General features: G+C 44.0%; 1 protein-coding gene across 1 annotated transcript in view; it reads right to left on the bottom strand.

Moving 5' to 3' along the window:
• Positions 1-10,786: 10,786 nt before the first annotated feature.
• LOC108784480 (protein FAM107A-like) overlaps positions 10,787-22,793 on the bottom strand; it is a 15,844-nt gene continuing 3,837 nt past the window's right edge. Inside the window, exons 3-6 of the mRNA XM_018553314.1 lie at positions 18,478-18,575; positions 13,890-14,025; positions 13,423-13,564; positions 10,787-11,008 (exon numbers count right to left, since the gene is read on the bottom strand). Of these exons, the coding sequence (XP_018408816.1) occupies positions 10,883-11,008; positions 13,423-13,564; positions 13,890-14,025; positions 18,478-18,575 (502 nt within the window). The 3' untranslated portion in view covers positions 10,787-10,882. The remainder of the gene's footprint in view (positions 11,009-13,422; positions 13,565-13,889; positions 14,026-18,477; positions 18,576-22,793) is intronic.

Genomic DNA, 22,793 nt, shown 5'->3' with positions numbered 1-22,793 from the left:
GTAAAAAAAACAAACAGTTTCCCTGGCAGGCTATGGACCCGCTGATCGCCTATATGTGAAACACCTGGTAACGGGTGTGTGCAACGGTCGGGTCTTTTCTGCCCGTGCGTGCCCGCTAGGGGGCGCGCGCGAGCAGAAAAAAATTGCCGTCTGAAGACGGCAACCCGCCAATGCAGCAGTGCCGTCCTTCCGTTTTTTTTACTACGGGCGGACGGCAAGAGGTTAATATTTGGTAGCACAGCCAAAAACTGAAAACTGAAATCAATCGCTTCCTGTAACCATCTATGTGTTTCCTACACCTCTCTACAGGAATTTTGGACCACTCTTCTTTCGCCAACTGCTCCAGGTGTCTCAGATTGGAAGTGTCCTTTTCCCAACTGCTGTTTTGAGGTCTCTCCACAGGTGCTCTATGGGATTTAGATCTGGACTCATTGCTGGCCATTCCAGTAATCTCCAGCACTTTGTCTGAAACCATTTCTGGGTGCTTTTTGATGTGCGATTTGAGTCATTGTCCTGCTCACCCATGACTTCTGACGGAGACCCAACTTTCTGACACTGGGCCCTACATTGCACCCCAGAATTCTTTGGTAGTCTTCAGATTTCATAATGCCATGCACACAGGCAAGATGTTAGGTCCGCGGTGTGGGCCCGAGATGATGAGGAGGACCTCCCTTGCAACCCTGTCTGATGAGCACTGGGTTTGAGACAGTGTGGGTCAGGCAGGGGGTGCACGGGTGCCGGATCAGGATACCAGGTATCAGCAACAGGTAGCGTGCAGGCAGGATAGGCAGCCGTGCAGGATCCTAGAAGGCAAATAGAGAGGTCAGACAAGCCGGGTTGGTAACAGGCGGGCAGCGAAGTACAAGGCAGGATCCAATGGAGAGTCAAGAGGCAAGCCGGGTCAGTAGGAGGCAGGCAACAAGGTACAGAAGGGTAATCCAGGAGAATAGTCAGGGAGGAAGCCAGGTCACAGGTATCAACAGAAGCAAGATCAACAGACGACTGGTGCTGGCTGAAAATCACACAGCAATGATCTAAAGCCCTGTGGGACTTTAAATAGGCTGAAGGCGTGTACTGCGCGTGCATCGCCGTGATGACGTCACCCGCGCACGCCAGTGTAATGACGTCACGCCGTGCGGGGCGGATCCCGCCGGGTCACAGGGCGTCTGCGCCTGCGCGGCCCAGCGATACTGCCGGGATGTCCCCTCCATGTGCGTCCCCGCACACTGGCTCGTACTGGGACATTGTACGTCCCTCGGACCGGCACCCGACCTGGAGCCACTCGGACCGGGACCCGACATAGCCCCCCCCCAAGGGGCGACCTCCAGGCCTTGGCTGGGTTGTTCTGAAAAAAGATCCGAATGAGTCGTGGGGCATGTATTGCGGACATGGGCTCCCATGAGTTTTCTTCTGGGCCATAGCCCTTCCACTTGATGAGGAACTGACTCGTGCCCCCGCGCCTATGGAAGTCCAAAATCGCCTCCACCTCATATTGTGCAGGCAGGATAGGCAGCCGTGCAGGATCCTAGAAGGCAAATAGAGAGTTCAGACGAGCCGGGTTGGTAACAGGCGGGCAGCGAAGTACAAGGCAGGATCCAATGGAGAGTCAAGAGGCAAGCCGGGTCAGTAGGAGGCAGGCAACAAAGGTACAGAAGGGTAAACCAGGAGAATAGTCAGGGAGGAAGCCAGGTCACAGGTATCAACAGGAGCAAGATCAACAGACGACTGGTGCTGGCTGAAAATCACACAGCAATGATCTAAAGCCCTGTGGGGCTTTAAATAGGCTGAAGGCGTGTACTGCGCGTGCGCCGCCGTGATGACGTCACCCGCGCACGCCAGTGTAATGACGTCACGCCGTGCGGGGCGGATTCCGCCGGGTCACAGGGCGTCTGCGCCTGCGCGGCCCAGCGATACTGCCGGGATGTCCCCTCCGTGTGCGTCCGCGCACACTGGCTCGTACTGGGACATTGTACGTCCCTCGGACCGGCACCCGACCTGGAGCCACTCGGACCGGGACCCGACACAAGACATCCAGTGCCTCAAGCAGCAAAGCAACCCCAAATCATCAGTGAACCCCCCCCCATGTTTGACTGTAGGGACTGTATTTTTTTCTTTAAAGGCCTCATTTATTTTTCTGAAAACATTAGAATGATTGGCTTTACCAAAAAGCTGTCATTTTGTTTCGTCTATCCACAGCACATTCTCCTAAAAGGATTTTGGCTTCCTCAGGTAAGTTTTGGCAAACTCCAATCTGGCTTTTTTATGTTTCTGTGTCAGCAGTGGGGTCCTCCTGAGTCTCCTACCATAGCGTCCCTTTTCATTCAGATGGCGACGTATAGTGCGAGCTGACACAGTTGTTCCCTGTGCCTGAAGATCAGCTTGAATTTGTCTGGAAGTTGATCGAGGCTCTTTATCCACCATTCCAACAATCCTTTATTGCAATCTTTGATGAATTGTTCTCTTTCGTCCACGCCCACGGAGATTAGCTACAGTGCCATGGGCTGTAAACTTCATGACAATGTTGCGCATAGTGGACACAGGAACATTAGGATCCCTGGAGATGGACTTGTAACCTGGAGATTGTCCATGCTTTTCCACAATTTTTGTTCTCAAATCCTCAGACAATGCTTTGCTGATCTTTCTCTTCTCCATGCTCCGTGTGGCACACAGAGACACGCAACAGAAAGGTGGAGTAAATTTTTCACCATTTTAAATGGTTGCCGGTGTGATTTCTATATTGTCAGCACCTGTTAATTGATGCAGGCGACTTTATTACTAATTACAGGAGCATCACAAACTTGGAATGCTATTATTTCTTGCAATGTGGGAAATATGCCAATATTTTTGTCCAGTCCAGTACAAACTAAAGAAATAAACATGAGAATGTCTAAACATTTGTAATTGCAACAATTTTCTGTGCAAAGTGGTGCATTATCTGACAGAAATGCAGGCAGGGGTGCCGATATTTTTGGCCATGACTGTATATCCTTGGCTAATGAGAAATATATATGCTCAGAGTGCAGCTTTAAAACACCATATAAAAAATTAAGGCTACATTCACACTGTTACTTGTGTGTTACCAGCGTGCAACGTAAGTAGGTGTGAATGTGCCCATTTATTTTCCCTTTCTCTTTCACACTAGACTGCAGTACACAGATGTGATGCAGTCACATAGACAGGAATTGGGATTTCTACTTAAAATGCATTTTCATTGCATACAAATGGGCAAGGGTAAATAGTCTCTCATATGTTATCCAGAGGCGACTCTAGACTGTGAGTCCTTAGGTGAAACTCAAACATGAGGCCCCCACTTACACCCATAATGAAAAAAAAATGCAAACAATAATAATAAAAGAATAACTGTATCAATTGCCTATTTTAAGACTCGCCTCTAATCCCAACAGCCAGGAATTCACAGCTCCTAGAGCTAGAATTTCATTTCTGTCCCATATCTAATTCTACAAATAACTATACACAAAACGATAACCCCAAGGAAGTAATGCACAAAGTGCAAAGGTCAGTAGTAAGTAATGCACAGAGTGCAGAGGTCAGTAGTGAGAAACATACAGAGTGCAGAGGTCAAAAGAAGGTAATGCACAGAGTGCAGTGGTCTGGAGGTAATGCACACAGTGCAGTGTCCAAAAGGATCTGATGCACATAGTGCAGATGGAAGTAACGCACAGAGTGCCTCGGTCAGAAGGAAGTAAAGTACAGAGTGCATCAGTCAGAAGGAGTTAAGCCACAAAGTACAGACGTCAGTAATAACACAGAGTACAGAGATCAGTAATAACACAGAGTACAGAAGTCATTAATAACGCAGAGTACAGAGGTCAATAATAACGCAGAGCACAGAGGTAATTATTAACGCAGAGTGCAGAGGTCAGTAATAACACAGAGTGCAGAGGTCAGCTGTGTAACACAGAGTACAGACGTCAGTAATACCAGAGAATATAGACGTCAGTAATACCGCAGAATACAGATGTCAGCTGTATAACACAGAGTGCAGAGGTCAGTAATAATGCAGTGCAGAGATCAGCGGTGTGACGCAGAGTGCGGAGGTCAGGGGTGTGACGCAGAGTGCGGAGGTCAGGGGTGTGACGCAGAGTGCGGAGGTCAGAGGTGTGACGCAGAGTACAGGGGTGTGACGCGGAGGTCAGAGGTGTGACGCAGAGTACAGAGGTGTGACGCAGAGTACAGAGGTGTGACGCACAGTACAGGGGTGTGACGCACAGTACAGAGGTAGAAAGCACAGTACAGAGGTGGGACGCAGAGTGCAGAGGTGGTACGCAGAGTATAAAGGTCAGGGGTGTGACGCAGAGTGCGGAGGTCATTGGTGGGACGCAGAGTGCTGAGGTCAGCTGTGTGACGCAGAGTACAGGGGTGTGACCCACAGTATAGGGGTGGAACACAGAGTACAAGGGTGGGACGCAGAGTACAGGGGTGGGACGCAGAGTACAGTGATGGGACGCACAGTACAGGGGTGTGACACACAGTAGAGGTGTGACGTACAATAGACTGGTGGGATTCACAGTACAGGGGTGGGACGCAGAGTGCAGAGGTGGGACGTAGAGTATAGGGGTGTGACGTACAGTGCCTGGGTGGGATGCAGAGTGCAGAGGTGGGACTCACCGTACAGGGGTGTGACGCACAGTACAGAGGTGTGATGCACAGTACAGGGGTGGGACGCACGGTAAAGGAGTGGGACACATGGTAAAGGAGTGGGACGCACAGTACAGGGGTGTGACGCACAGTAAAGGGGTGTGACGCACAGCACAGGGGTGTGATGCACAGTGCAAGGATGTGACGCAGAGTGCAGAGCTGGGACGCAGAGTGCAAAGACTTACAGTGCATATAGATCCTCTGATGTTTTGATGCTCAGCCCTCTTCCTCTCCTAGTGGGGAAGTAGCAATGTTTCCTGTTCCTGTGAAGTCTCCAGTCCAGCATGATGCCTCCAGCTGCCTTCTTGTTTTCCAGGACCCGTTCTCCTGCTGTCAGCCAGCTAATAGTGGTGGTGCAGTCTTCCTCCCAGCCCATAGCAGCTGGAGTGGGCGGAGGAAGCTGCACTTTGCCGAGGAGCCCGACTATGGAAGCAGGCATTCAGAGGGCAGCTGAACCTGCTACCTGACCTTAATATTATTGACAGTAGGAAGTTCACCATGGGGCCCCATCAAAAAATGTTGATGGGACCCTATGATCCACAGTTACGACCCTGTTTGTAACAGAATAATAGTTATGCTTTAACCTGCCCCCCACAAAGTCTTATACTGCCCTGTACACACTTCTGATAGGACTTCCACAGGGAGCCACATAGTCACACAGGAGTTAATTCATCCCGGTATACTGATAGTGTACACTGTGCTGAAGAGCTATAAGGCTCTATTTATGAATGTTTTTACCCAAGAAATACATAGGCTATAAAAAAAAGACCACTTCTTGGAAATGTTAGCCATATGGATGCATGTAATCAGTGTTTCAGGCGAATAGTTCAGAAAGTATTTAAAGAAACAGCATAACAGCATAAAAACTAACATTTCCATAGGTGGTGAACAATGACAGCCTAGATCAGAGAGCTATATGGAGTTGGGAGCTTCGAACAACTTTCTTTTTCTAGACCCAAGTTTATGGAATGGTTACATGAGTTAGGTCTAGGGCAGAAAGGTTTTGAGGGGATCACTGGCTGCCCATAATTTCAATAGTTTCCTATGTAAGAGAAAATACCAGATTTGCCGGCGTATAAGGCAACTGGGTGTATAAGACGACCCCCTAATTTTCCACTTAAAACATAGGTTTAGGGCTATACTCGTCATATAAGACTACCCCACTTCCGAGGCAACACCATTTTAAAACATCATGGATGGATGTGCGGTAATACTGTATGTACGGTAGCTTCAGCTACATACAGTATACCGTGCTGAGCCAATCACAGCGAGCAATGTATTCTATTAATGAATACAAAGCTTGCTTGGATTGGCAGAGGTTGTGTACATCGTTCACCGTGATTGGCTCAGCTACTGTATGTAGCCGAAGCTACCGTAAATACAGTATTACCACACATTCCGCGGGCTGACAGATTAGGGATGTTCGTTTTGGGCCAGCTTGGCCTAAACGAACTAAAGGTATACATGGTATACCCCGCATATAAGACGACCCCCGATTTTCGGGGGATGTTTTTAGGTATAAAAAGTAGTCTTATACGCCAGCAAATACAGTACTTAAAAATAAGTATTTTAGGGGCCCATTCACACCTTTGGCTGCATTTACACCACTTGCTTTGTGTTTAGCGTGTGTTGACGCATTCACTTTTATTAACTTGATTTAATGTGTGTTAACATAGATTTTTTGACATCTCATTGCTGGGAACTAGGACAGCAGGAATAAAGGTAAGTTTTCTTGTCCTTGCATTGAGCAATGCAGGCCAAATCCATTTTGTCCAGCTTTACACAAGATTTCTCCATTGGAACATCCTTTGTCATGACAAATCTCTTATATCAAAGACAAGGAAATTTGGTTATGTCATTGGCCCAGGATGTTGCTATCATGGTAGCTTCTCATTCCGGCGTTGATGCCCTGGGCACCCTGCCAGTGCAGGGCTGTTGCTCACCAGAAGAATCTCAGCTCCAAACATTCTGGGGTTGAGTGCAATTTGCATGTCTCTGCATGAGAAAGACCTTCTGTCAGGTCATGCAGTTTGGCTGCATTTACACCACTTGCTTTGTGTATAGCGTGTGTTGACGTATTAATTTTTATTAACTTGATTTAATGTGTGTTAACATAGATTTTCTGACATCTCGTTGCTGGGAACTAGGACAGCAGGAATAAAGGCAAGTTTTCTTGTCTTTACATTGAGCAAAGCAGGCAAAACCAGCCCAATGCAGGAGTTGTGAATGGACCATAGGTGTTTTAACACACATTAATGAATGTACACAAATTAGCCATTGTTTTACATATTGGTAGTTTACATCTGTGTGATGCCTTGACAAACAGTATCTGTGTATATACACTACAAAATACAGTACAAAACGTATATAGGTATTCATACTGTATAGTGTATGTAGTAAAAAGAATAAAGTGAAATCAAGCCCTTCCTGAGCACCATCATAATTATACAAAATGGTGCTGATGACTGTATAGCACCAAATTTTTTCTTATTTTTATTGTCCAACCAGAATTGTATTCTCCTGTCAATGCAAATGCAGAGGGATATTTGGTTTAAATGCTGGTCCGTAGATCGGACGTCTAAGAAGGCCTTACTGCATCTGCCCTTCATGGGAGACTATCTGTTTGGAACTTCACTAGACGACTTTATTAAGGTGGTCACAGAGCATTCAACTTTTCCAAAATTGGAAGGGCAGGGATCAGGTGCAAAAACCCTCTCCCTCCTTTGCTTCTGCCAAGCATTGGTTTTGTTCCCCCAGAACACTTCCCAACCACCCAAGGTTTTTTTCTCTACAGCTGCCAAAAGGTCCTGGCAGCTGCCAAAATGCTAAGGTTTGCCCCCACTCCGTTTTCTCAAGATGGAGGAATGTCACATCTCCGATATGTGTGTTCTAGAGGTGTTATCTCGGGGGTATATGATAGAATTTCGTGCCCTGCTTCTCCTTATTTCTACCTTCAAACCTTGCGTGATTTGGAGGCCAATGTGTCTTTAGCATTATGGTGGGTTCTGAATCTACATAGGTCCTTCTTAACTTTGCTACATTATAAGTAGTATGTAGGTTTCGCTCTGGATGCCTCCTGGACTAGAGTATTTCTGCCACAGCAAAAACAGATCAAACAGTCCCATGTTCTGCAGCTCTGCTCTTAAAGCCAGCCCACTTAGGTCTTGCAGGGGAGTTCTGGGTCTTATGGTATCCTCATCTGATGTGATCCAGTTTGTCCAGCTTTACACAAGATTTCTCCATTGGAACATCCTTTGTCATGACAAATCTCTTATATCAAAGACAAGGAAATTTGGTTATGTCATTGGCCCAGGATGTTGCTATCATGGTAGCTTCTCATTCCGGCGTTGATGCCCTGGGCACCCCACCAGTGCAGGGCTGTTGCTCACCAGAAGAATCTGAGCTCCAAACATTCTGGAGGGAAACAGGGTTCTGTTCAGGAACCATGATTGATACTGCTGCCTACAAGAGGAATGGACAATAGGCACACAAATTGTAGGCCAGCCCTAGACACTATAACCTCTTCCACTCCCACCTTGCTTCAGTTGTAGCAAGCAGTACAAAAAAAAAACACACAACAGGAGGGACCTATGCCCCTTAACGGACTCCGAGAAAGGGTTTTTATGGTATATACAAAACTCTCTAATGGTATTCAGCTAGTGAATTGTTACATAAGATATAATGTATACAGCCAGGAAGAAATTCCCTTTAAGTTAAACAAATGACAAACACTATACAAAATATCTATAATAATAGATACGATGAAATCCTGTTTTCTCTTCTGCTTTTTTAGCATGCTAAGGTTGTAAATAATGATTATCATATGGAATGGGAGAGGAGAGTTAACCACAGTGAATAGATAACTCTAATCAAAGCAGACCTATCATTAAAAATTAGAAATCAGACTTCACATGAATCAATTAATATCCATTACCAGGTTTATCTAATTTTTTAATTCAAAACGTCCACCTTTCTTGCCATGAGAAATAATTTCCTGCTGTAAGCTCCATCATGTCACCTAAAGCCTAACTCCAATCTCCATCCCATGCCCCCCTGCCAACTGGCCTTCAATTCTTTTAATACTTACCTTTTGTGACTTCTTCAGTCTGGTCACATGAAGCTGCAGGCTCCTGTTTGCCTCTTCTCTGGGCTGGGCGTTCCTTACTAATACAGAGGCTGCCCAGGAGCACAAAAAGGTCAGGTGTAGACTTTAAGGAGACCCTGTCACTTTGCTCATTCAGGTCAAAGTGACAAGATATGTGTAAAGCCCATGCCTTGACCACTTTGTACCCACTTCTCCAGCATTCTCCTGTTGCTCCTTCCTTCATTGCAACTAGATCAAACCGCTAGGTCCAAACAATTCATCATGGGAAGAAGTCACATGTTTCCCTATATCCAGAAGCACTGGACAATTTTCAATTTACAGAAGTGGTAGGGGAGCACTAGAGGGATGAGTATAAATTAGTCAAGAAGTGGGTCTTTCCGGCACTACAAATGTTCTGGACCCGAGTTCACGCAATTACTCAAAAATTCACGGACAAACAGATCCCCATGACACCCTCCTTCTTCCTCTTACACCACAACAAGCACTCTCTGAAGGGTTACAAAAAATCGGTCATTATTCACCTGATTAACGCGGCCCGGGCCTGCATCCCGGCCATGTGGAAGAATGCTTCCCCACCCACGCTGCAACTATGGCTCAGCAAGGTCCAAGACATTAGGCACATGGAAGACCTAACCAGCTCCATAAAGGGGACTGGAACCCGGTTTAATGCTACATGGTTCTGGTGGGATGACTATACCTCCACACAAGAATACCTAGATCTATTGGCCTGAACCTTCTCCTAATAGGTCCCTGCTCTCCCCCCCTCTCCCCCTGCTTTTCCCTTCTTTTCGCCTCTCAGTCTGGATAACTGTAATGCAACCCTATCTATAGTATGTAAATACTTACATGCCCCAGTGACCTATCAACTGCGGCTACGCGGGGGGTCGTCTGCTTGTCATTCAATACGGATGAAGGGTCTGCGTTATGAGTTCTGGGGGGACGGCACGGGCGGAGGCGGGCTTGTCCCTGCGTCGCCGGGGCTGTCTCTTCAGATACTTTAGGCCCGTTATAGCAAAGCGCGACCCTTCCAGAGATCTACGATCTCATCAACATACAGGTTGAGTGGTTGTCCGAGAGGGCTTTATCCAGGATTCATATGCCTTAGGGTTGAAAGTGTGTACTGTCTACCGTACTATATTGTAATGTCATTGTTTGGTGGCTGCGTCCACTGCTTTTACGATGGGAGTTGTTTCCCTTGCTTGCTATATATGTTTTACTGTCTGAAAACTCGTTAAATAAAGAATTTATAAAAAAAGAAGTGGGTCTTATACAGACCCTTTTACCCTAATGGAAATGGCCTAGGAAAGTTTGCTTAGGTAATGAGTAAATATGGCTGCCCCACATACACATGATTACAAACCATATCAAGAAACAAATAATTAAACACTTTGATTATTTACATTAAACTGATTTTGTACATGTATATATTGTTGCAAAACTATTAAAATTGCTATCAGTTCTCTTAAAGTCTTTTTTTTTTTCTTGGTTGCTATATAATATGAAGACAAAAAAGATATAAAAACGCTAAAAATAAAAACTATGACTCGAAGCGAGAAGAGAGTGCATAGTCAGTATGGTGGCTCCATACACATCAGGCCTCAGGTCCATAAGTTCTGCATAGTATTGTCTGAATTGGGCTATTTAGGGGTCTTTTATGTGCAGATCGTTTATTTGCAGACAAATGTGCAAAGGATCCAGATTTACATAAACATTGTATACTCATGCTATGCCCATCATGACATTATTTTAATCAACGCAAAGAATTGTAGCTGTATCCTCCTAAAAGACATTCATTTGAACAAATGTCAGTAAAATAAATCTAGCAAGCGATCTATAAGCTGCAGTTACAACAGTAATTATCTATTTAAGCAGAAATATTAAAGTGAACCTGTCACAAAACTGAGCACATGATGAAAACTAGCATGCATATTTGTAACTCCACATTCTATACAAAACGTATTATCAGTGGGTTCATCTATGGTGACCTCTGTGAGTGCCATCTTGTCCTTTCGGTAGTTGTATTTCTTAGTGAACATCAGGCATTCTGCATCCCAGACGGAACTTTCCGATCAGTTGGATCCTATAGTTGGACAGGGTCAATATAACGGAGGGATGAGTTCAGCTGACAGGAGGAGGAGGGCTCTGCACATCCCTTGTTTTGGATTTCCGGAGATTCTCCCTCACTTTCAGGAACTCGTGGACTACAGGAGCAGATTGTTCACTCTTGGTCGATTCCTGCTGCCTCTGCAACATCAAGAACCAGAGAGGAAACTAAGCTCTTGTTTTTTTAACCTTTGGATGTGGTGTAACTGTAATTTCTATTAAAAACTGTGATCATTGAAAACAGAGAGACTCAAGATGAAAGATTCACCCATGCTGTAATTATATTCTGCTGGGCCTTAAAGCAGAACTTTTGCTAAAAATGAAAGGTAAAATTTAATAACCATTAAAAGATAAATTGATAAAGCAGCTTCTGCTGGATGAGGTCTGAATAAAAGAGATCGATTTCTACTTGAGAGAAATCTATTAAAGGTATTGTCAGGGAGACACTGTGATCAGTCAGAAGTAATAAATATCTGGAAGCATTACAATTAGGAAATTAGCTAGCATGCCTACACTTAAAATGAAATATATAGCTGATGTTATGATGACTTGGAATCTGGAAGAGATCTTTTCAGTATTAACACCTCTCCTATGTATTATAGTGCACCAGTGCACAAACTATGGACATTGAAGTGTTAACATATTCTTAAACAGTAAAAGAACTTTAAAACGCATTATCACTGATTCATCTAGCTACATGCACTTGAAGATCTGAACACAGAATCTGAGGCCTGGTTCATACTGAGCGTATTGTTGCAGCTGATGCAGCGCAACAAAAAGCTTCACCAAAAAAGTCCACATTCTTATGGCCCCTGTGCACACCTGAGCATTTTGACTGGATCTAAACCCATTTGTCAGCGCTGCCATGGATATGGCCAGGAAAAGGAAAATGCCTGTTGCTGGAAAAAGTACATGAGCTTCTTTGGGGCAGATCTCAGCTTGCTTTGGCCCCATAGACTCAATAGAAAAGGCTTGAAAACATGCGTTGCAATTAGTTATGCACGTTTTTGCGTGTGTGTGTATGCATGCGTTTTGTCCATTTACTTCAATGTGTCACAATCTGCTCATAAAAACGTGCATATTTAATGTATGAGCATATACGTTTTTACGGGCGAAAATGCTGTTGCCAAGGTTTGAATCAGGTCTGCAGGTAGGTTTCAGTTCCATTCCAACAGCTTACAGCACTGGCTGTGTGTTTGCATTAGAAGGATGGCAGGCTGCCAAGTCTCTGCTGCCATAGAAAGTAAAGGGAGAGGAGCTTTGATTTCAGTGCTTCTGTTGTGAATTTGAAGATTAATTTCTCCAGAAGCCCCCAGCTACAGAAGTCAGTGAGGGTTTGCTTTAAAGTGCTTAGACTGCTTAGCTCAGAATATGTAAATGCTTTAATGTATTTAATGTGCATAGTCTGCACACAGGTGCACTTTAAAGCCAATCCTAAACAATCTTTTTATATTTTTGTTAAACTCATGATATCCCACAGCAAGCAGCCAGGATCTGACAGCTGTAAACCCGGGAGTTCTAAGAGCAGAGCACAACACAGAGGGAGGATTGGTGATTGAATGCTCACCAATCCTCCGTTACAGCAGTGCCAGGCTGCTGTAAACAAAGCTAGCAGGGTTTTGTCCTGTATTAAAAAGGGGATGTATTGCAGGGACAAGTCTATAATTTTGCCACTTTATAGATCATTGGTTCGACCTCATCTGGAGTACGCGGTCCAGTTCTGGTCACCACTACTAAGAAAAGATGTCCTTGAGTTGGAAAAAGTCCAGCGGAGGGCAACCAAACTAATTAGTAGTATGGAGGACCAGAGCTACGAGACAAGGCTACTAAATTTAAACATGTTCACATTGGAGGTGAGGAGATTAAGGGGGGATATGATCTCCATGTACAAAATGTTCAATGGTGGTAGCAACATTAGCGATAAACTGTTTAAAATTAACTCCATTACAAAAACTAGAGGCCACCACCTAAAATTGGTGGAAAAAAAATTCCAACACATGGGGCAAAGGGGGTTCTTCACAGTAAGATGAGTTAGGGTCTGGAACTCACTGCCACAGTTCATCACAATTATGACAAATCACGGCTTGAATTATCTTGCTTTGCATGTAATGAGTCTATCTCATATATTAGTTTCACCTTTTAAGTTGCATTAGTGAAATAAATGAACTTTGCACGATATTCTAATTATTCGAGTTTCACCTGTATGTAACTATGTAACTCGCCATACAGAATAGTTTCGGCCCTGAGGTTTCCTGGAATTATATTTAAAAATGGTTACCCCTAGTGTTGCTAAAGGTTAACCATTTTTACATAGAAATCCAAGCCCAAATAACAATTGGGAGGGTTACAGCTATGGAGGTTAATATAATCTTCAGATTCTACATACTCTGCCTGTTAAGAATGGTGACACATAATTCTCACTGTGACTGACTCAGGGGCTGCCTGTAACCTTATGGACTGCATTATGGGACATGTAAAAAAGCAGGAAAGATGTTAACAATAAGCAGCACATTAAATGCGAGATTTAACTAGCAGAAAGAATACTCTGCATTTACCTCCTCTCGTCGCAGCTGCCACTTCTGCAGCTCTTGTTGTAGAGGGCAGTGTGGCACTTTTTTGTCTTGATTTTCCTGATGCTGATTCCGCCTCTTTTCCATAACTCGCAGTAGTTCAGGCTTACTGTGCAAGGCAAGGCCTCTGCAAGAAGACACAAATAAAAGAGATACGAAAAACTCACAGCACAGCAAATTGACACCATGGTTGTGTGGCGCTCACCCCCGAAGGAGGCGCCAGAATAACCCGGATCAGCCATAGCCCGTCTGTAGAGCTACTTTGTCCTAATTTTTGCTACTTGGAGTTCTGGAATAGTAACAATGTAAATAAACTCTAGCTATGCATGTAGGTCCACAACCAAACAATTTTTTGAATATGAGGCTTATAGCAGTAAAAAAGGAAAACAATTCAAACTGGTCCCTGTTTGGTACTGATCCTCAGACTGCAGAAGCCTGGAAATAAAACATACTTCTTGTAGGTGAGCAGTAATTCCCGGTGCAGTTCCTGGTGGGTACGAGATGACTTCAAGCGGTTGTCAGGCTTATATGGAGAGAGAACTTTGGGAAGTATGGTAATTGCATCACATGATCCTTCTTTCCCTGCAGCTTTTAAAAAAAATGGAAAAGCAGAGGTCAGCAAAACCTGGTCAAACTTTACATTGAAGATTGCAAAATGATCTTCTTTAAAGAAGGGCTCTGGGACATGCGGTCAGAGAAGGCAGGTGAAGCAGAGCCTCACCTAGTATTATGGGAGGAAAAGCTGTCAGCTTCAAGTCTGTGGCTGACAGCTTTTTCTTCATTCAGACGGGCTTATAACAGGTTATACAGCAGGGAAAGCCTCCCCGCTGTGTAACCTGTCATGGATGGAACGCTGCCTGCTAATTACAGGTGTGAGCATCCTGCTTTTGACAGCTAAGTTATATTACACAGCAGCGGGCTTCCCCACTGCTTGTGTAACCTAACATAGTGAAGCCAGAGCTGCAACATCCTCAACTCTATGTTGGAGACTTGAGCTCTGTGGATGGTTTGGACCAATGGTAAAGCACCATTGGTCCAAGCTGTCCAATCAAAATAAAGAAAAAAAGACAGTGAAGACATCGATTTTGATGCCTCACCAGTGATGAGCAAGTGAGGAACACGGAGGCTCCTCCTTGTCTCCTCCCTTCCTCTCTACTCTACACAGACCGGATTGGGGGGGCTTCAGTGGGATGGGGTGGGGCTTCGGTGGGCTGGTGGCGGAGTGGGCATGCTGGGGGCGGGGCTGGGGAACGCATCACCAAGCGCGGAAGGACTGCACATCACTGGTGTGTGAGTTACGGTTTCCTCCATAATGTCCTTTATGAGATATGTAGCTTTAAAGTAACCTTGTCAGTGGTAACAAAAAATGGCAGATGAAGGTTCACTACAACAGAAGCTTTATTATACTTACCTCTCTGGTGGCCCATGTCTTCTACCTCTCCTCCATTCGCAAATTATGATGATACAGTTAATTTCAGCAGCTCCATCAAGATGGTACTTTTCTCAATATATCTGTGCTCATAGGCTTAATCCCACCCACCTAAATTAAATTATCCTTATAAAGCAGCAGGGTGCTGGTGATATAAAATGCACCACACGTATCTATAAAATCCATAATCACTCTGCGCTAATATAACTACTATAAATATCCCAAATAGTGTTGGGCTCGATGTTTAAGCCAAACGTGAGTTCGACTTGAACATCGGCAGTTCGTGTGTTCGGCACTGTTCGCCTGCCGAGCATCCTGCACATGCCACTGTGCCTTGTGAGCCCTGAGTGGCTAAAGCCTTGCACCTGACCTCTGGTCAGGTGCAAGACTTTGCCCAATCAGGGCACAGAGAAATGTGAAGCCATGATTGGGCAAAGTCATGATGACTCTGCCCAATCATGGCTCACCTGTCACAACTGTAAACAGTTGGGCAGAGCTAGCTGTCACTGCTAGCTTAGCCCAAATGTTCATATGTTATCGACATTTGTCAAAATCCCATTATGCGGCAATGGTTCGTTGCGAGTGAACGGGACGGCGGTCGTCGTTTTAAAAAATTATTATTTCTATTTATTTTGTATTGTTTTATTTTTTATTTCGTCGAGTCGTCGTCATCGTGGACAATGCTGGACGTCGTGATTAGCGCCGGATTACATCGGTGGATTAATTTTGTTTTGTTTTTTTCAAAATAAAAGGCTTATCAAAAACATGGAAAAAGGATTTTTTTCAAATGTCTGTACTTTTTATTTTTTCTTGCGAGGGTTGTAGAGTGTATGGGCACCTTAAGAGGGAGGGCCTGCCAGGCCTATGCACAGATCAAGGACCTGGTATGGAATTTTAAGGGGGGACCCCACATTTCCCCCACCCCATTTTTGGGGGTGGGGTTCCTCCTTAAATTCCTACAAGACCTTAAGGGCCTGGTATGACTTTAGTGGGGAACCCCACACACTTTTTCTTTTACATAGGGTCACTCCTCAATATTCCTACCAGACCTTAAGGGTCTGGTATGACTTTTGGGGGGAAACCCACGCTTTAAAAAAAAATTTGGTCCCTCCTAACATTCCTACCAGACTAAAAGGGGGAACTGCACGCTTTAATAAAAAAAAAAAAATCTTTAGAAATGTCGGTTTTGCTGCAGCAGGTTCTATACATCCTACAGATCCGCCACTTTACAGGCAGTTTAAGGGGACCCCCCAGGCACGATATTTAAAGGAATTTTTCATGTTTATTGTTACTCTTTAAGCTCCTTTAAAAACTGTATTTTTTAAAAGTTTTTTTTCAGTAATTCCTGTCCCCCAGGGCAGTACCCAGATTCCCATACACCTTTTATGGCCAATAACTTGCATATAAGCCCTCTTAAAGGGAGACAATTGTTTTTGAAAGTTCTACCCCCATAGACTTGCATTGAGTTCGAGTTCGAACTTTTTGGATGTTCTAAAGTTCAAATTCGAACCGAAGTCGGGCCTGTTCGGCTCATCACTAATCCCAAATTCAATAGACAAAGTAAAAAAGATAATGAATAAAACAATTATACAAAGTGTCCTTGTTTAAATGTGTCAAATCAGCTTGATAAAGTGCTTCCCAATAGTGCCCGTGTAAACAGTCCAAAAGTGCTTCTAATAAAAGTGCAATCTTTATATGAGATCCTCCAGAATCCATTAATAAAAAAACTTTGGACTTTTCTGAGTACTGCCCCCACTCACCAGATTTGATGGACCAATAAATATTAGTCGGGTAGCATTTATAAATAATTCTCAAAGTGTAGTCACTCCTCAAGTATATCAACTCTCCTCCGATCAGTATTCGATAATCACGATCATTTTCAGATAAATGCTAGATTTCCATATCAATCACATTTCACAAATATCTCCTCTCTTCCCATTGCCAATAGTACTCAAAGAAAGAAGATAAAAAATTGCATAGTGTAAAATCCTCAAATCACTTTTATTACAAAACGGTTATAACAACTTACAATCTTGTCAGATCTTAAAAAACATTTTGTTACATATCACTCCTAGCCTGCTTGGTTACCATCCTCCCGTTGGTCCCCTCACTCCCTTTCCTGACAAAGCAAGGGAAACAGAAAGCAGCTTGTAGGATCAGCTACAAATCATGCCAGCTCACGGGCAGTACTCGGAAAGGCCCAAAGCTTCTTTATTAATGGATTCTGGAGGATCTCATATAAAGATTGCACTTTTATAAGAAGCACTTTTGGACTGTTTACACTGGCACCATTGGAAAGCACTTTATCATGCTGATTTGACACTTTGGGGTTGATTTACTAACCTTATAAACACACCACGAACGTGTATACACCTCTGCAGTGTGTTCCCTCCCAGCATGATCTATGGGTGGAATCTAAACACCTTTGTAATGTGTACACACCCAGCATGTGTGTTGTGCAAAGCCCTGAAGGAATTCCAAGGTGATGTTGGGTAAATTAGCTCTATGTTGTGTTGCTTGCGTTGATGAATGCAAGGAATGTAAATGCATGAGCTAACCATTTTTGTCTAAACTGTGAAGCAGCATTATATATGCATCATGTGCATGATTTTTCCATATATGGCATTAGTGGAAATATGCTTTTAGAGACTTTTTGGTTGATAAATACGTTTTGCTGTCTGAAAATCACACACACCTGGTGTGTGTGTGTGTTTAGGTTAGTAAATCACCCCCTTTGTATCATTGTTTCATGTATTATCTTTTTTACTTTGTTCATTGAATTTTGGATATTTAGAGTAGTTATATTAGCGCAGAGTGATTGTTAATTTTATCAAGATGATGCTCTTATGTCTGGTTGGGTTTTGCTTCCTTTGGCAGCAATGTAAGGTTGTTGGATGCAGGAGAGTCATGTTGAAAAGAATGTTGTTTGATGTGCCGTTGCTGCAGGGAGGTATGGAGGCAGAAGTGTTGGAGAAAGGGAGATATGGATGAGTTATAGAAGGTGAAGTGTTGGATGTGGGAGATGCAGGTGGTTGTGGTGTTTTTATTTTTTTTTATCTCTATGTTTCTTGGTCTTCAAGGATTCAACCTTCAAGAATACCAGAGCCCATCAGACAATAGCGATGTCCAGATACCAGTTCAGATACCTGTGCCGATACTTGGCATTTTCACGAGAACTACCAGGGTTACAGGGGTTGCAATGGTTGCAGCTGGGACCTGGCTCTGGCGCTCCACCACTGTCCTGAAATCATTAGTCTGTATTGTTTTAGAAAAACTGTCACATGACAATAAACAAAAATGTATCAATACTTGTATCTGTGAGTACTTGGACAAGTATCAGTACTTGTACTTGGAAAAATTGTATCGGTGCATCCCTAATATATATTTCTAAAAAAAAAATAATGCATTAAAATGGGGATGTACAAATCCCAGGAGCTCTGTATGCTCCGTACAAATGACAGCTGCCTCCTAACTTTTGAATTTTTCTCTAGTCTAATCTAGTCCTGGAGATGGAAAAAGTATCTGTACTTTACTTGTACCGAGTACGGTATTTGGTATCTGAAAATCCCTGTCAGACAAATATATAATATTTTTACATTAGTCTAACTTACCTTTCTTAAGTACTGGTAGAGTGGCTCTAATACCAAAAGGCATCCGCAATGAGGACAAGACTTGACATTTAGCCCACATCCACAGCTCCTGTGACATCCTGCAATGACAGCAGATTTAAAAACTTTGTAACCTGTCATAACGTTGAACAAAAGGCTGTGTAACTAACCTGCTATAGCTGCAGGCCTGATAAGTACAATAAGGCTAATTTATAGAAACCTCAAAGCAACATCTATATTAGAACACAGGTATATTTATTATGATGTAAAGCCACCATAAAGTAACAAATCATTATCTTGAGTGATAATACTAAAGCTTGCTCGTGAAAAGTGTAATGCACTACACAAACTATTTTAATTCAGTTATGTGACATTTCATGAGTGGAATATATGAGCAATTGAGTGATTGATGATGAGCTGCTGCCATGGAGATGGAAAGATTAGCCATGCTGCCATTGTGACATAGGTTTCTGCCTCATTTCCATGGTATTGGCACTCTTTCCCATGATGACGGAGGCATCTGTCCCAATGCCACTGTCATGGTGATGAAAGAATGGCAATGGTAGAATTTGGCATTGTAATGGTGGGATCTGCACATTTGCCATGGCGACTGAGGAATCATCATCATCGCTATGGAACAATTGATCTGTGCAGTAACACAATTACCATAGTGGCAGAGGGATTATAATGTTGCCATGGTAATGGAGTAATCTGTGCTGTTGCTCTAGTGTCAGAAGGATCTAGAATGCTGACATAGCAATGGTAATGGCTGTGGAGATGCCATGTGGGACTTGCACCATTGCAACCATAGTGATGGCCTGGCACTGTTGCCCTGGCAATGACGTTCTCCCAGTGTCATGGGATTGTTTGTCATTCCATTGCCATGGCAAAGAGATATATGCAGTTGCCGTGGTGATGAATAGATATGTGCCAACGTCCTTGTGAAGAAGAGATCTGTCGCAGGAATTAGTGCCATTGTCATTGTGCTCAAAGAATAAGCCCCATTGCCATGATGCTGTGTTTTATACATGGCAACAAACATTGACATCTTTTTTCCAGCAGATGTACACACACACATATGTATAATTCATAAATGAGCATAATACCTGATGTCTCTTGCTGTTGCAGAATGGGTGAGATCTGAGAGGGTGGTTCAGGCACTTGTATGCTACATTTACTCATGATGGTAGAATCCTCCAGCAGTGAAAACAGAAGATATAACTACTATGCAGCGAACACAGGAGGGAGGATTGAGATTCACATGCGCAGCGAGCAGCTGATCAGGGCTGAGGCTCACATATGCTGTGAGAAGTTGATAATAGGGGCGAACTGTGGGTTCCTACAACTTAGTGAATCATGTGGCGCCATGCAGAGAAATTCTAATGGTTGCACATTGCCAGCATAGATGGGCAAATAAGCTGGATAAGCTTTATGTTATCCAATTGGCCTCTAATGCTCCAGCAAATTCAAACATGGGCCAAGCATCTGCTAAACCAAGTTCCAAAACATGTCGTTTTCAATATACTGGTGAAACTCGAATAATTAGAATATCGTGCAAAGTTCATTTATTTCACTAATGCAACTTAAAAGGTGAAACTAATATATGAGATAGACTCATTACATGCAAAGCAAGATAATTCAAGCCGTGATTTGTCATAATTGTGATGATTATGGCTTACAGCTCATGAAAACCCCAAGAACCCCAAATCCACAACCTCAAAAAAGTAGATTATTACATGCAATCAATAAAACAAGGATTGTACATAGAACAATATCGGACCTCTGAAAAGTACAAGCATGCATATGTACTCAGTACTTGGTTTGGGCCCCTTTTGCAGTACTTACTGCAATTACTTTTCCACAATATTCTAATTATTCGAGTTTCACCTGTATACAAAGACAAGGCTGCCTATATTATATAGGCCTAACCAGATTTACACAGCTTGGCCCCTAGGCCAATTTTCTTGTGCCACTACCCTAGTTGACTGGCTTGCCCTAGTATCATCCTACCAAAGTATTATGTTGTGGTCACAAAAGGTACAGCAAGGTTTACGTATCAAATTATACAGATTTCTCTGTTTCACCTGAGTTTGTTCAACTCATGGCCTGGAGTCCCAACACTGCTCTCACCTTGCTGGTCCATGAGAGTTTAATTTCCCTGGTGTGAAGTTAAAAGCTGTAAGGATGGAGTATATCTGCAGCCACAACCAATAGAGTTCACAGTAACTTTTCATGTATGTATTTTTTAAATGCAATCAAGTTTAACTTGGTATCAGCCTTCTGCAGTACTTGTACGGCAGATCCCAGGAAGGGAAAAGCAGCTCGAGGAGCCAATCAGATGTGTTCCAGTGCAGAAAGCATGCTGATAGGAGAGGACAGCAGTGTGACAGAGAGATGAGCTCATCAGTCAGCTGCTTCTCATTCTACTGTCCATTTACAGATGAGAGTGCAAAGGAGACCTGTAAAGGTGGCCATACACTCTACAACCATCGCAAGACTTTAGTCTTGCGATGGTTGTAAAGGGATTAAAAAAACGTACGATCTGCCTATCTTGGACAGGCAGATCGCACTCTCGATCATCGCAAGCCCGCCCCCCTGAGGGGCGGGCTTCCGATGACCGCAATGCTGAACGGGCAGTGTGCGCGTGCGCACACCGGCCCGTTCGGCATTTGTCTTCCGAGCACCGTTCTAACCAGCCGAGAATCGTACGAACATGCTGGTTCGACAGAAGACGTGCGACCGTACAGTAGAAACGGTCGCACGTCTCCGTTCACACTGCTCGATTATCGTACGAAAAACCGATCGCATACGATTATCGTACGATAATCGTGCAGTGTATGGGCACCTTTAGTGTTACTGAACTACAGAAGAGAATGATCATGTCTCCCATTCTGCCAAACAAAGTTGTGTGTCAGAGCTGTGAAAATCTCAGAACTGGATGTGTCGAAACACAAATTATTTGACGGGTAAAGCTGCCCATACACCTTGCGATCATCGGATGAAAATTGTCCTCCGATGATCGAACCGTCGTACGATTTTCGTACGGCGGCCCCATCCTGCCCTGATTATCGCAAGGTTGTATCAGCGGTAATTAAAAGAAAGCACCTGGGCGAATTGCAGTAATTGACCGCACGTATTTTCGTTTGCGCATGTGCAGTGTAAATCGTACGTATTTTGACGTCCGGAAACGCCACCAACTTTGCGAAAATCATACGATCAACCGAAATTCTAACCTGCTGGATAGTCAAAAGTCGATCGATTGTACAGTATTTGCGGTTGTACACTGACCATCAACCTTACGAATATCGGACAAAAACGCGATCCTTTACGAAAATCGGCCGATATTCGTAAGGTGTATGGGCAGCTTAAGACAGATCCCATATACCGTATTTTTCGATCCATAAGACGCACTTTTCCCCCCCCAAAATGCGGGGGAAAATGTGTGTGCGTCTTATGGAGCGAATCCCTATTTTTTTGTACATTTAGCCATGCTAAAGTAGAGCTAAACGTACAGTGGAAGCCGGTGCTCGTTTAATACAGGTGATCTATTTAGATGACTTGTATTCAAACCGAGCGGCGCCCCCCCCCGGTGTTTTTCTGGTTTCCCGCTCCTCTGGGGGACCCGTGACCACGGGATAGGAGCTCACCATAGAGCCCCTAGAGCAGACGAAGAACGGCCGTTCTTCATCTGCTCTGTGTGATCACTGAGACCGTGGCACTGTAATCACAGCGCCACCTGTCGCAGCTGTCACTTACTGCAGCTTCTGTCACAGCTTCTGTCACAGCTTTTGTCACAGCTTCTGTCACAGCTTTTGTCACAGCTTTTGTCACAGCTTCTGTCACAGAAACTGGAGTGCCGGTGTCTATTTCTTTTTTGGTGCGCCTTATGGAGCGCAAAATACGGTATGTATTTCACCTGTGTATTTAGCTGTTTGCTAAATATTCAGATGTCATTGTTTGTGCAGATAGACCTTCAGTCTATCTGTAGACAGTGGCGACTCTAGGAACAATATATAGGGGGGGCACATAAGATACCACAGTCAGATCTGGGGTGGCACTAATAATTTTCATTGCATGTCGCAACCGATGGGCGCCGAGAGCTGATTTAATTGCGGATGGCATCTGCGCCCTGCAGTTGCGACAGAAGCTGCATACAGCGTGTGCTGGTTACTACTTAAACTGGCGCGCTGTGTGGAGCTTCTGAGAAGATACGCTATTAGCATAGCGAGGAAGTTGGCTGCGCATTTTGCATCACTCCCGCTACGCTAATAGCGTATCTTCTCAGAAGCTGCACACAGGGCGCCGGTTTAAGTAGTAAC

Source organism: Nanorana parkeri, unplaced genomic scaffold (assembly GCF_000935625.1).
Source record: "Nanorana parkeri isolate BGI_ZX_2015 unplaced genomic scaffold, ASM93562v1 scaffold116, whole genome shotgun sequence".
Taxonomy (NCBI): Eukaryota; Metazoa; Chordata; class Amphibia; order Anura; family Dicroglossidae; genus Nanorana; species Nanorana parkeri.
The sequence above is the reverse complement of the archived record's forward strand: the minus strand, read 5'-3'. Positions and strand labels throughout refer to the sequence as shown.